Source organism: Plecotus auritus, assembly GCF_963455305.1.
Source record: "Plecotus auritus genome assembly, chromosome: 10".
NCBI lineage: Eukaryota > Metazoa > Chordata > Mammalia > Chiroptera > Vespertilionidae > Plecotus > Plecotus auritus.
This window is the reverse complement of record NC_137785.1, coordinates 5,011,084-5,025,976: the sequence shown is the minus strand read 5'-3', so window position 1 is coordinate 5,025,976 and position 14,893 is coordinate 5,011,084. Positions and strand designations below refer to the sequence as shown.

The 14,893-nt window shown below is 48.3% G+C and overlaps 1 protein-coding gene across 1 annotated transcript; it reads left to right on the top strand.

Annotated features, from left to right (window-relative positions):
• Positions 1-4,715: 4,715 nt before the first annotated feature.
• On the top strand, positions 4,716-11,342 carry LOC308235309 (leukocyte immunoglobulin-like receptor subfamily A member 6; the record flags this gene model as incomplete). Its single annotated transcript, XM_080644067.1, has 9 exons — positions 4,716-4,749; positions 5,151-5,186; positions 5,393-5,677; positions 7,020-7,210; positions 7,718-7,838; positions 8,072-8,180; positions 8,295-8,368; positions 10,488-10,589; positions 11,281-11,342. The coding sequence occupies 9 exons, from the start codon at positions 4,716-4,718 to the stop codon at positions 11,340-11,342; spliced, it is 1,014 nt and encodes a 337-aa protein (XP_080500193.1).
• Positions 11,343-14,893: the final 3,551 nt, after the last annotated feature.

The window sequence follows — 14,893 nt, the reverse complement described above, 5'->3', positions numbered from 1 at the left end:
TCCAGGTTCTTTGCTGTTTTAGGCTGGGATAAGGGTGTCCTTGGCCCTCTGCCCCGGTGCCCCCTGTGTTCCCGTCGCAGAGTGTACCCTTTGCCCGGGGAGAGATGTGATCCTGCAGTATTAGCTGCTGCATCGAGGGCGAAGGGAGGTGACCTCCGGGAGGCTAACGGGCGATGGCCAGCCTGCGTGGCTTTTTTTCACTGAGTTGCTACAGCCGCTCTCTCCTGCTGTGCTCCTGTCCAGGTCTCTGGGCTCGGCTGTAGCGGTTGCTGCCGTCTCTCCGTTCCTCCAAGCGGAAGGGAGTGTCAGCAACAACCAGATTCCTCCCCCTGCCCCCCCCCCCCCTGGGCTGAGCCTCGCATGCCCTCCCCGCTGCCCGGCTGCTTTTCTGGCTGGCTCGGATCCCCCCACGCCCTTTTCACCGCCCCCTTTTGATCCACTCGCCCACCTTTATTATTTTATTAAAAATATTTTTTATTGATTTCAGAGAGGAAGGGAGAGAGAGAGATAAAAACATCAATGATGAGAATCATCGATTGGCTGCCTCCTGCACGTCCTTCTCTGGGGATGGAGCCCACAAGCTGGGCATGTGTCCTTGATGGGAATCGAACCCGGGACCCTTATGTCTACAAGCTGGTGCTCTATCTATTGGGCCAAACTGGCTAGGGCCCACCTTTATTTATTATTATTATTTTTAAAGATTTAAAAAATATTGTTATTGATTTCAGAAAGGAAGTGGGAGAGAGAGAGAGAGAGAGAGACATCAATGATGAGAGAGATTCATTGATCCGCTGTCTCCTGCACGCCCCCTACTGGGGATCGAGCCCCCAACCCGGGCATGTGCCCTTGATGGGAATTGAACCCAGAACCCTTCAGTTCACAGGCCAAAGCTCTATCGCATGGAACCAAAATAAAGGGTCCCACCTTTATTTTTCAATTAAAAAATATTTTTATTGATTTTAGAGAGGAAGGGAGAGGGAGAGAGAGAGAGAAACATCCATGATGAGAGAGAATCATTGACTGGCTGCCTCCTGCACGCCCCCTACTGGGGATCGAGTCCACAGCCCCAGGCATGTGCCCTGACCTGGAATCACACCTTGACCTCTTGGCTCATGGGTCCACGACTCTCAACCACGGAGCCACACTTGCCGGGCCCACTCGCCCACCTTGAGATGTGTCCACGCGTGAGTCTCTCAGGCATCTCTGCGTGCTGAGCGGGGACCCAGCGGGGACCCCGCTGTGGAGATAGGGCTGTGCATATGGCGGTAACTTCTAGGGGTGGGGCGAAGGGAACCTCGCACGCTGCCATTCCTCTGACGTCACCTCCCACGCTGTCTTAAAAATAGAGCTCTGGCCACAAACGCTGGGCAGATGCCACTTGGTCTTTGTGGTCGTGTGTCTTCAAGGTGGATTCCTCGAGAGAAAGTTGACTCACTATGCAATCTAGCTAGGGTTGGGCGGAACCGTCACCCTTCTCATTTCAGTCCTTCCTGCCACGTGGGACATGAGCGATGGCTTCCCCACATCCTCCCCGGCCGCCTTTGTGGCCACAATCGGAAGCGCTCCGATCTGACAGGTCGCACACAGGTCCTCCCTGCGGCTTGCCACAGGCAGGCTCCGTGTCATGGCTGCATGGAGCCTCTGGTTACCTGGTTGTATATCCCCTGCGCGTACTTGCTGCGAACGGGGGGGTCCGTATCTCCTCCTTTGCCTCACGTTGTGTTCTCGGTCACGGCTTTATTTATTTTTTATTTTTTATTTTTAAATATATTTTATTGATATTTTACAGAGAGGAAGGAAGAGGGATAGAGAGTTAGAAACATCGATGAGAGAGAAACATCGATCAGCTGCCTCCTGCACACCTCCCACTGGGGATGTGCCCGCAACCAAGTTACGTGCCCTTGACCGGAATCGAACCTGGGACCCTTCAGTCCGCAGGCCGACGCTCTATCCACTGAGCCAAACTGGTTTTGGCGGCTTTATTTTTTTTATTACTTTTTTTTTAACAACAAAAATTTATTTTCTGACAGTTCTGGAGGCTAGAAGTTCAAGTTCAAGGTGTCAGTGAGAGTTTGTTTCTGCTGAGAGCTCTCCTTCTGGCTTATAAACAGCTGCCTTCTCCCTGTGTCCTGACATGGCCTTTCTTTTTTCTTTTTCTTTTTTTTCTTTTGTCTAAAGTTTTACATATGTCTCCTTTTCCCCCAATTGACCCCTCCCCCCAGCCATTCCCACCCTGGGCACCACCCCCCACCCCGCCCCAGTTGTCTGTGTCCATTGGTGATGCTAATAGGCATGTGTACAAGTCCTTTGATTGCTCTCTAACGCACCCCCCCTCCCCTGCCATTTGTTTCTGGATCTATTCTTGTTCATCAAATTATGTTGATCATTATATCCCACACTAGAGGCCCGGTGCATGAAATTCGTGCCGGGAGAGGGGGGGTGGTGTTGTCCCTCAGCCCAGACTGCACCCTCTTCAATCTGGGATCCCTCTCACAATCCAGGACTGTTGGCTCCGAACCACTCGCCTACCTGCCTGATTGCCCCTAACCGCTTCTGCCTGCCAGGGTGATAACCCCCTACTCACTCCCCTGCCAGCTTAACTGCTCCCCTGCCAGCCCGATTGCCCATAACTGCCCTCCTGGCCAGCCTGGTTGCCCCCAACTGCCCTCCCCTGCAGGCCTGGTCCCCCTCAACTGACCTTCCTTGCAGGCCTGGTCCCTCCCAACTGCCCTCCCTTGCTGGCCTCATCATCCACAACTGCCTTCCCCTGCTGGCCATCTTGTGGCAGCCATCTTTGACCACATGGGGGCGGCCAGCTTGTGTGTTGGAGTGACAGTCAATTTGCATATTACCTCTTTATTATATAGGATATGAGTGAGATCATGTGATATTTATCTTTCTCCAACTGGCTTATTTCCCTTAGCACAGTGGTCGGCAAACTGCGGCTCTCAAGCCCCATGCGGCTCTTTTGCCCCTTGAGTGTGGCTCTTCCACAAAATACCACGTGTGGGCGCGCACGTACGGTGCGACTGAAACTTCGTGGCCCATGCTCAGAAGTCGGTTTTTGGCTCTCAAAAGAAATTTCAATCGTTGTACTGTTGATATTTGGCTCTGTTGACTAAATGAGTTTGCCAACCACTGCCTTAGCATAATGCTCTCCAGTTCCATCCATGCTGTTGCAAATGGTAAAGGTTCCTTCTTTATTACCACAGCATAGTATTCCATTGTGTAGATGTACCACAGTTTTCTAATCCACTCATCTGCTGATGGGCACTTAGGCTGTTTCCAAATCTTAGCTATGGTGAATTGTGCTGCTATGAACATAGGGGTGCATAGATCCTTTCTGATTGGTGTTTCTGGTTTCTTGGGATATATTCCTAGGAGTGGGATCACTGGGTCAAATGGGAGTTCCATTTTTAGTTTTTTGAGGGAACTCCATACTGTCCTCCACAGTGGCTGCACCAGTCTGCATTCCCACCAGCAGTGCACGAGGGTTCCTTTTGCTCCGCATCCTCGCCAGCACTTGTCGTTTGTTGACTTGTTGATGATAGCCATTCTGACAGGTGTGAGATGGTACCGCATTGTCATTTTGGTCATGGCTTTATTGAGGCATAGTGCCCGTGCCATACAATTCACCCATTTCAAGGTGTAGAATTCAATGTTTGTTTGTTTTGTGTTTACTACATTTGCAGACCTGTGTGGTATCTTCACAATCCCTTTTAATATGTTTTATTTTTTATAAAATGTATCTTTATGGATTTCAGAGAGGAAGGGAGAGGGAGAGAGAGAGATAGAAACATCAACAATGAGGGAGATTCATTTATTTTTCGTAATATACAGCTCCTACTTCCATCTGTTTTTTGTTGTTGTTATTGTTAATGCTCACCTGAGGATATTTTTTCTATTGATTTTTAGAGAGGGTGGAAGGGGGGAGGGGAAGGTGGGAGGGAGGGAGGGAGGGAGAAAGAGAGAGAGAGAGAGATCTATGTGAGAGAGGCACATTGATTGGTTGCCTCCTGCACATGCCCCAACCAGGGTGGAGAGCTACCTGCAATCCAGGTATGTGCCCTTGACGGGGAATCAAACCCACACCTCCTCGGTGCGCAGGCCAACGCTCTAACCACTGAGCAACCGGCCAAAGCTGTCTGTCATACATGTTTATATTTTTGTGTATTCCTCTTTTTTTTTTTTTTTTGAACGAGCAATGCATTGTGCCATGAGCTACTGACCATCTGCCTTCTGATGACCCGACCTCAGCCAGCACTCTGACCCCATCTGTCTGGTTCACAGATGGATGTCCCGCGCCTGGCAAACATCCCAGGATTCAAAGGGATATTGGCTAGATGGCTGGCTGCCGGAAAGAAAGGCATTCCCATCTAGGGAGTTCCTGAGAAATGAGAAGTGGTATCTCCCCTCCCCCTGCACACCCATGAGGCTGACTCAGGAGCGGAACCCGGAACCCGGGTCTCCTCCAGGGAGAGGTCAAGGCTGGCAGGCTCAAGCTCCAGACGGAGGGCACCACGGGTCTGCTCTCCATTGTCTGCGGGGCACAGGGGAGCCCTCGGGCGCACGCACCACAGGGCGGGAGCCGCTCGCCCTCTCGGAGCTCAGGCATGGGAACGCTGCCCTCTGCCCACATCCTGTGGGTCTGTCTGCTCTGCCAGGCTGCCTGGTTCTGTCCCGCTGCACAACCTTGTCCAGTGGGAGGCGGTGCCATGACCACCACCTCTACGGCCTTTCTCTGCCTTGGTGAGTTCTGGGGAGGACAGGGATAAACACCCCCGGGGGAGGTGATCTCTTGAAAGATCCCATGAACTGGCCCTATCCGGTTGGCTCAGTGGATAGAACGTCGGCCTGTGGACTGAAGGGTCCCCGGTTCAATTCCGGTCAAGGGCATGTACCTCAGTTGCAGGCTCCCTCCCGGGTCAGGCCTTGGTCAGGGCTCATGCGGGAGGCAACCAATTGATGTGTTTCTCACATCGATGCTTCTCTCTGTCTTTCTCTCTCTCTTCCACTCTCCCTAAAAATCAATGGAAAAGTAGCCTTGGGTGAGGATTAAAAAAAAAAAAAGAAAGATCCCATGAGCTGGAAGGCTCGGGGAAGGGGCTTCTGCTCAGGAACCAGCAGTCTTACCGGGATCTCTCTTCCAGGGCTGTGTCTGGGCCGGAAGGTCTACTGGAATAGAGGTGAGCCCACCACCCCCTGGAGTCCCAGGTCCTGCCTCCTCCCCGGGGACAATGTGGGACCCCTCCCGGGGCATCTGGGGGATGGAGGGAGGAGTGGAATTCCGAGCTGATGAACAGGGCACATGCGTGAGGAGCCCGGAGGCTGATCGTTGGGGGAAACTGAGGCACGGAGAATAAGGGGGCCGCAACCTCCGACTCTCTTCTAGAGGCTCTGCCCAAACCTACCATCCGGGTGGCGCCGAGCGCTGTCATCGCCGTGGGGAGGCCCGTGAGCATCTGGTGTCACGGGTCTTGGGTGGCGAACCGGTACCACCTGCACCAGAAGTGGGCTCCAAGGCCCTGGAGAACTGTGTTCCCCCGGGGACCCAGAGACAAGGCCGAGTTCCCCATCCCACGCATGACCCACGGCCTTGCTGGGAGGTACCACTGCACGTATGACAGCCGAAGAGCCTTGTCCGCGCCCAGCGAGCCGCTGGACCTGGTGGTCACAGGTGAGCAGACACTTCCTCGGGCACAGGTGAAAGGGGGGGGGTGTGCCCAGGAGGGCCCGCTTTTCCCACGGCCAAGCCTTGTGGACCATGGCGGGGGGTGGGTGGGCGGGAGGGCGTTGGTCCTCTCCTTCCGTTGTTGTTGTTTTAGAAAAGCAAGTGAAAATTGATTGGCCGCACACTTAGGACCGTGAAACAGGGAAGGACATCGAAGAAGCAACAGGAGAGCCCAAGGCTGGGCTGCCTTGGCTCACTGGGAAGTCAGAGAAAAGGGGTCTCGGGGTTCAGGGGGTTGGTGAGCCTGGGATGAGCGGCCACTGCCCATTGCTCCCCTGGTTGCAAGTCTTGAGGGGTCCCTTGCCATTTAGAAGATATGTGCCTGTGTGGGAAGGACAGGGGTAAAGGAAAGGCATGGGAGAACTCCTGTGTGTGTGTTTTTTAAAAAATATTTGTTTTGATTTCAGAGAGGAAGGGAGAGGGGGAGAGAGAGAGAGAGAGATAGAAACATCCATGATGAGCCCTAACCGGCTTGGCTCAGTGGATAGAGCACCAGCCTGCAGATGGAAGGGTCCTGGGTTTGATTCCAGCCAGGGGCACATGCCTGGGTTGTGGGCTCGATCTCCAGTGGGGGACATGCAGGAGGAAGCTGATCAATGATTCTCTCTCATCATTGATGTTTCTCTCTCTCCTTCTCCCTTCCTCTCTGAAATCAATAAAGAAATATATATATATATATATATATATATATATATATATATATATATATATTAAAAAAGAAACATCTAGAATGAGAGGGAATCATTGATGGGCTGCTTCCTGCATGCCCCCTACTGGGGATCGAGCCCACAACTCGGGCATGTGTCCTTGAACGGAATCAAACTCAGGACCCTTCAGTCCGTAGGCCGACGCTCTATCCACTGAGCCACACCAGTGAGGGCATGCTTCACTCTTTGGATGCATCATAGCAGTGGGATCATGCAGCATCTGTCCTTCTGTCACTGGCCCATGTCACTTAGTATAATGTCCTCAAGCACCCTCTCCTCTTTTTTTTTTTTTTTTTTAATATCAGAGAGGGAGAGAGAGGGAGAGAGAGAGAGAGAGAGAGAGAGAGAGAGAGAGAGAGAGAGAGAGATCAAAACATCAATGATGAGAGAGAATCATTGATCGGCTGCCTCCTGCACAACCCCTACTGGGGATCGAGCCCACAACATAGGCATGTGCCCTTGACAGGCATCAAACCCAGGACCCTTCAGTCCTCAGCCCACTGCACTATCCACTGATCCAAAATGGCTAGGGCAGCACCCTCTCCTCTTTTAACAGTTCCTTCCCTCTTGTTCTTTTCCAGGAATGTTTGACCCACCCACCCTCTCCACCTTGCCAAGACCCGTCGTGACCTCCGGAGGGAGTGTGACCCTGCAGTGTGGCTCATGGCAGGGGTTTGACTGGTTTTATCTGTGTGACGAAGGACGAAATGGCCACCACCAACGTCTGGACTCACAGCGCCGAGACGACGGGTGGTTCCAGGCCCTCTTTACTGTGGGTCCCGTGAGACCAACTCACTGGTGGACATACAGGTGCTACGGTGTCTTCTCAGGTTCTCCTCATGCGTGGTCTTCCTCAAGCAGCCTCGTGGAGCTTCTGATCTCGGGTGAGACAGTCTCGGCATTGCCCCAGAATCCCCTGGGTCTCCAGGCAGGTGGGGAGGAGTCTGATCTCAGGTGGAGCACCAGGTTGGATGAGGTTGGAGCGAGAAAACTCAGGGCTCCAGGAGCCTGCAACACAGAAGACTCTGTGGTGGAGAGGCCCAGGGCAGAGGGGAGTGCAGAGAGCCTAATCCTCTAGCAAATACCACCTCCTTTTTTACCAGGTGTTTCTAGGAAACCGTCCCTCTCAGTCCTGCCAGGTCCTGTGGTGGCCCCTGGAGACACCCTGATTCTACGATGTCAGTCTGATGTCAACTATGACAGATTCGCTCTCTTCAAAACGGGGGAACAGGACCTCCTCCAGCAACTTGTCCGGCAGCCCCAGGCTGGGCTCTCTCAGGTAGACTTCTCCCTGCGCCGGGTGAGTGTCTCCCACGGGGGCCGGTACAGATGCTACGGTGGATACAACCTCTCCTCTGGGTGGTCAACACCCAGTGACCCTGTGGACATCCTGGTGACAGGTAAGGTGCCCGTCCCCAGCTCACACGCAGACTTGGCATCCTGTTGGCAATGGGGGGCAGCGAGTACAGACAAGAAGGGATGGGATGAGGGATGGGAAGATCTTAGAACAATGGGAACAGAAGGAGCAATGAACACCCTTGAGTAGAGGCCCCGAGTGGCATCTCTGCTGAGGTCAAGGGAAGGGGGAACAAGGAAGGAGTTTGCACTAACACCGTGGATGTGTCTCTCCCAGCCTTACTCCCTCAGGACACGCTGCCCACTCTGTCAGCCCACCCAGGCCCCACCGTGGCCCCAGGAGAGAATGTGACCCTGTGGTGTCAGACTGGGAGCTTGTTTGATATGTAGGAGGGGGATGTCAGTCCCCCTCTGCACCTCAGGTCCCAGTACCAAGACGGGGTGTTTCAGGCAAACTTCCCCATGAGTCCCGTGACCCTGGACCACAGGGGCACTTACAGGTGCTATGGGTCACTCAGCAGCACTCTGGTCCAGTTGTCGCGTCCCAGCAACCCCTTGGAGCTCAAGGTGGAAGGTGAGGAGCTGTCCATGGTGTCTTCCTTCCTTCCCACCCCATTCCATCCATCCCGGTGTCTGGATCACCTCCCCCAATGAACCACATCTGTCCGTCTTTCCCTCCTCTGCCCTCCTCTGAGTCCAGACACCACTGTCTCCGAGTGGGCTTTCATTCCCACGTGTGGAATGCATCAGCATCAGAAAAGACAAAGAGGTCTTTCTTTATTTTTCCTCTTCTTTTACCTCTTGTTTTTCTTCTTCTTCTTCTTCTTCTCATTCTTCTTGTTCCTCTTGTTCTTCTCCTTCTCCCCCCCCCTCCTCCTCCTCCTCCTCCTCCTCCTTCTTCTTATTTTTTAGTTAATCCTCACCCAAGGATATTTTTCCATTGATCTTTTAGAGACAGTGGAAGAGAGAGGGAAAGACAGAGAGAAACATTGATGTGAGAGAAGCACATTGATTTTTAGAGAAAATAGAATGGAGGGAGGGGGAGAGAGACACACATGGATGGGAGAGAGACACATAGATTGGTTGCCTCCTGCATACACCCCAACCAGAGCCCAGAATTGAACATCCAACCCTTTGGTGTGTGAGCCAATTCTCTAACCACTGAAGAACACTGGCCAGGGCATAAACTGATCTACATTTAAAAAATGAATCAATGAATTCTAAAGAATGATCTGGTATCAGTACATATGAATCCACTGTAGACTTTTTAATGGCTGTATAGTACTCCCATGCTTGAAACTATCACTATTATCCAACACCCTAAAATTTGGTATTTTGTTTGTTTCCAACCGTTTTATATTTCAAACCACCCTTCAATGAGTATCCCCATACATACCTAAAGCACAGATGTAGGTGGAAACAACAATCCCTTAAATCGTGGTTACATTTTTAGAATGAAATAGCTTAGGTGGAGGACATGGACACTTACTATGTGATAAAGATTCATAATTTCTTCCTATGGCTCACTCCTTTTTACCCCTCAGGTTGTGATTGAAAAATTTTTCTCCAGATAAAACCTTGGCTGGTGACCCTATTCAAATAGACCCTGTCCTTATAACACCTTTCATAATTTTTTAAGTGTCTGACCAATCCTAACTGTATTGTATATTTTTCTTGTTATAGATCTAACTTATCTGCTACATATTTTACTTAATAATATTAATTATACTTTATCTTTTTTTACTGAGACACATGTAGGTAGGTATGTGCACACACACCCATGTACATGTTTTTATACATGTCTCCTTACATTTATATATTTTATATAATGCATGTACTCTATATTGTATACATATATGTCCATTATACACATATTATTTATAAATTTACATGTAAATATATAATATATCTCATGTAAATGCATATGTGATATACATGGCACACATAAATGTATATACATCCATACATAAATCTATTTCTACAAAGTCCACAATTATTTGGAGAATGAATGAATGCATGAAATAACAAAAGAAAATCACTGCAGACTCAGGATTAAGGTGAACTGGCTGAGGTTGGGCAAAGACTGGTTTATTTCTGACCCTCAGGATCCCCTGGACACCCACCTCTCATCCATGGATCCAGGACCTTCATCTAAGGATGAACTCCAATGTTCAGGAGGTCAAGTTTAGCTTGGGCTATTGCTTCAGAGAGATAAGAGACCAAGAAAGAGCTAAACTTCAAGAGTATTTGAACATGTTCACTCTAAGCCTGTGGCATACGGTGTGGCCAAATCCCACCCTCCTTTTTTTTTAAAGACCCCAAACATAATGTATAAGTGAGAGGAAATCAGAGACACTAGGGTGGCCCCCCTCAACTATAGTTGTACAAGGCATCATTGTGAATGTAAATAAAACATGTCTGTGAATAGGGATATACAGTAAGGTAGATTCTGAGTCCATGCTGGGCTGAAAGACTTCCAGCTCCTCACCCTCCCTGGTTTTCTGACTCTCAGGGGATCCTGTTAATATCACCCCATCAGTGCAGACCCCAAATTCCACAAGTGGTAAGTAACCACACATGATTACCTTGGGGACTGGGAAGTTCCATGGATGGGGGGTACACATCTGATCTGGGTGCTGATTTGAGTGTGACTCGCTATATCCTCCATGACCACTTTCTCCCATTGTCCCCAGGAACCCAGGTCCCAGATTATACAGTGGAGAATATCATTGCCATGGGCCTGTCTGGATTGATCCTGGGGGTGCTAAGTGTGTTCGTGTTTCAGGCGTGGTACAGTGAGAGAAGGTCCCCAGGGATAAACTGAAGATGGAGCACACCCATTCCTCAGGCATGGTGACACAACCTCAGACCCAAACCACAGAGGCAAGGTTGGGAGGGCAAAGAAGGTCCTGAAAGCTGGAGCCACAAGCTGTGTGAACTCTGTGCTGAGGACCTAAAGGAAACAAAACTGTATTTATTGTTAGTGCTGGAGGCGATGACAGTGGCTGGGACTATTTCTCATGGGAGACTCCTCCACCGTGACCCTTGCCCTTGCATTGCCCTCTCCTCAATGTTTGGCTGCTCTTATCCCCATCTCAATGACCCAATGCTAAGTCCACATGAAGAGATTATGTTCACAACGCCACTCTATCTCATGCTTGTTCCTACACTGTATTGCACATGTCGTCTTTATCACACCTACATTCCCTGGTGTGAGTTGCTCTGTGCCTTGAGCTCTAAGTGCAGAGACTCAGGTAACATAATTGAATAACTAAATCAATGAACTAATATTTACAACCAGCCCGGAGGGTGCACGTTGAGAATGCCATCCCAGGACCATGTTTGGATTCTGCAGGTTCTTTTCTCTTCACCTGGTTCTTCTCATGTGGCTCCTCCCATAACATCAGTGCTTGGAATCCACACTCTCCTGCGTGGCCTCATGCAAGTGACAGCCCGTCTGTGAGCCTCTCTTGCCTTCCTGTGAAGCTGGTAGCGATGATGGCGCCTTTGTGGCTGTGGTGACAATGAAACGAGATTGTGAACTGTAGGACAATAAACACGTTTGTTTGTTGTTGTTTGTTTTCATTTTGATATTAACTGCCAGAGAGAGGATGGAGCAAGTAGCATTTCACACACTACTGGCAAGTGTACAAATTGTTTCTGCCAATTTGGGGAATTTTCTGTTTTAGAGAGAGTGATTTTCAGTTATGATCATCATCATCGTCATGATCTTCATGATCATCATCACCATCACTGTAATCATCACTATAACCATTATGACCATCACCATCACTATAACCATTATGAGCATCACCATTACCATCATCATTACTATAATCATCATCATCATAGTCATCACCATAACTATCACCATCATCACCATCACCATCATTACCATGATCATCACCATCATCATCTCCATCATCACCATCACTATTACCAACATCATTGTCAGCATAGCTATAACCATCATCACCATAACCCTTTTCATCACCACCACAATGATTATCATCAACACCATTACCATCACCATCATCATCGCCATCATCATCACTAATCATGAACATCATCATCACCCCATAACCACCATCACCACTATCATCTCCATCATCACTATCACCGTTGTCATAACCATTATCAACATCACTATCATCATCATTACCATCACCATCATCATCATCACAGCCCTCCTCCTCCTCATCATCACCAACACTATCATCATTATAATGACATCACCATCTCCATCGCTATTTTTATCATCATCACTATCCTCACCATCACCATTATCATCATCATCATCAACATCATCATCATCACTATCACCATCATTATCATTACCATGACCATCACAACTACCATCATCATCATTATTACTATCATCATTACCATCAGCATCATTGTGCTGATCAGCATCATCAGCTTCATCACCAACACAATCATCATTATCATGATATCATCACCAACATATTAACCTCAACACCATCATCAATATCACCATCATCTTCATCATCTTTATATTACCTTCACCACCATCATCAATGTCACCATCATCTTTATCACCTTCATCATCATCACCAACACTGTCATCATTATTATAACATCAGCATCATCACCATCATCATCACTATTCTCACCATCATTAACATCACCATCATCATCACCCTCACCACTATCGTCAATGTTACCATTATCACCATCATCTTCATTACCACCACATCATCATCATTGCCCTCATCATCACTATCCTCACCCTCACCATCATCATCAATGTCACCATCCTCATCATCACCACCACTACCATCATCAACACAAGACCATCATCATCATTGCCTTCATTATCATCATCATTATAACCAACACTACCATCATTATCATGGCATCCTCATCATCCTCATCACCCATTTTATCACTATGTTTTAATCAATATTTCCATCTCCTTGTGCTGGGAGCAAACAAAAACCACATATATGTTGGAGATAAACAAAACTCTCTTTTCTTCTTTCCAAGTTCAGGAACTCTTTATTTTTAAAATGTTAAATATTTTTTTATTTTCCAACACAGTTGATATATAATATTATCTAGTTTCAGGAGTATAACCCAGTGATTTGACATTTATATAACTTACAAAGTGGTCACCCTGATGAATATAGTACCCATTTGACACCATACATAGTTATTACAACATTGTTGACTACTAGAGGCCCGGTGCACAAAATTCATGCACGGGTAGAGTCCCTAGGCCTGGCCTGCGATCAGGGCCAGCTAGATTGCCGGATGGGGCCTTCCTTCATTCTGTGCTCATTCCGTGCTGCCCCCCTGGTGGTCAGCGCATATCATAGCGAGTGGTTGATCTCCCCGTCGATGGCCTCCTGGGGAGATAATTTGCATATAAGCCTTTTATTATACAGGATAATCTCTATGCTGTACTGCACATTCCCATGAATATTTTGTAACTACAAATTTGTGCTTCTTAATCCCTTCCATTTTCTTTTGTTTTATTTTTTTTATTTATTTATTTTTTATTTTTTTATTTTAAAATATATTTTATTGATTTTTTACAGAGAGGAAGGGAGAGGGATAGAGAGTTAGAAACATCGATGAGAGAGAGAGACATCGATCAGCTGCCTCCTGCATACCCCCTACTGGGGATGTGCCCGCAACCAAGGTACATGCCCTTGACCGGAATCGAACCCGGGACCCTTTAGTCTGCAGGCCGACGCTCTATCCACTGAGCCAAACCGGTTTCGGCTCTTTTGTTTTATTAATCCTCACTTGAGGATATTTTTTCCATTGATTTTTAGAGAGAGTTGAAGGGATGGAGGGATGGGAGAGAGATGGGGGGGGAGAGAGATTTAGATGAGAGAGACACATTGATTGGATGCCTCCTGCAAATGCCGCAATCCTGCAGGGGATTGAACCTGCAACCCAGGTATGTGCACTTGACCTGGAAATGAACTCCAACCCTCTGGTGCCCAGGCTGATGCTCCATCCACTGAAATACACCGGCTTATTTCTTCATTTTTTTCTACATATTTTCCCATAACCTTCCTGTCATCAGGCAACCATCAAAACGTTCTCTGTATCTATGACTCTGTTTTAGTTCTACTTGTTTATTTTGTGTGCATTTTTTAAAGATTCCTCATATAAATAAAATAATCTGGCATTTGTCTCAGTAACTCTTCTTAAAAATTAAAAATAAAAGAGGAATTTTTAGGTTTTGTAAGTATTGAAAAGACTACTATAACACATAGACAAAGGCGTAGAATTTTCCCAGTAGATGAAGAGTACAGACCCTGTGGGGAGCAGTATATGCAAAGATTCAGATGGATGCAAAAATGTCAAGGGTGGAGAACGTCATACATTTTCGTTGGGCTTCAGTGAGCGGGATAAAGATGAGTGATGAGAGTGGAAAGTGGAGTTAGCTGGGGAGGATGAAAATAAGGGTCTTGGAGATGCACTGAGAGGCTCAGACAATCCCATATGCAGGCAATGGACCAGGTTCAAGGGAAAAACTCCCTATTCAAAGGCGAAGAGCCCTGCTCACTGCCTCAAATTGAGACGTGAGCAAAAGGGACGCGTTGATGTTTCTAAGATGGTGGGTTCTTCTCAGCTAAAGGGTTGTGACGTGACCTGCTGCTAAGTTCCAGAATCCTGTCCAGAGTCCAAAGCCAAGGGAAAGGTGGTCATGCAAAGAGATGGGGAGACTGCAGGGTGTGTCTGGAGCAAAGCCAATTACAGCTGCTCCCACCTCCTTTGAGGCCATGCTGGGAATTGGGATATTTGCATCTTAAATCCTTAAAATGGGAACTAGTCTCTGAATCCAAGTGAACTCTGCCCCTGATATAATGATCTCAGGAAATTCTTGAGGCTTGCCAATGGATTCTGTTTCTCATATCATAGGAGATGATGATATGCGAAAGCAAGTGGGGATGTAGAGGGAGGCATCAGTGACTCTCCTGCTGAGGAGAGGAGAAAGAAGCATGTTCACTAAGGAGATAAACTATCCGTGTGAATGTCTGGAAGGGGTGGGGGTGAGAGAGGATAGGGGAGACATGAGGCAAAAGCAGAAGTAGAAGAAAAAGAAGGAGGAGGAGGAGGA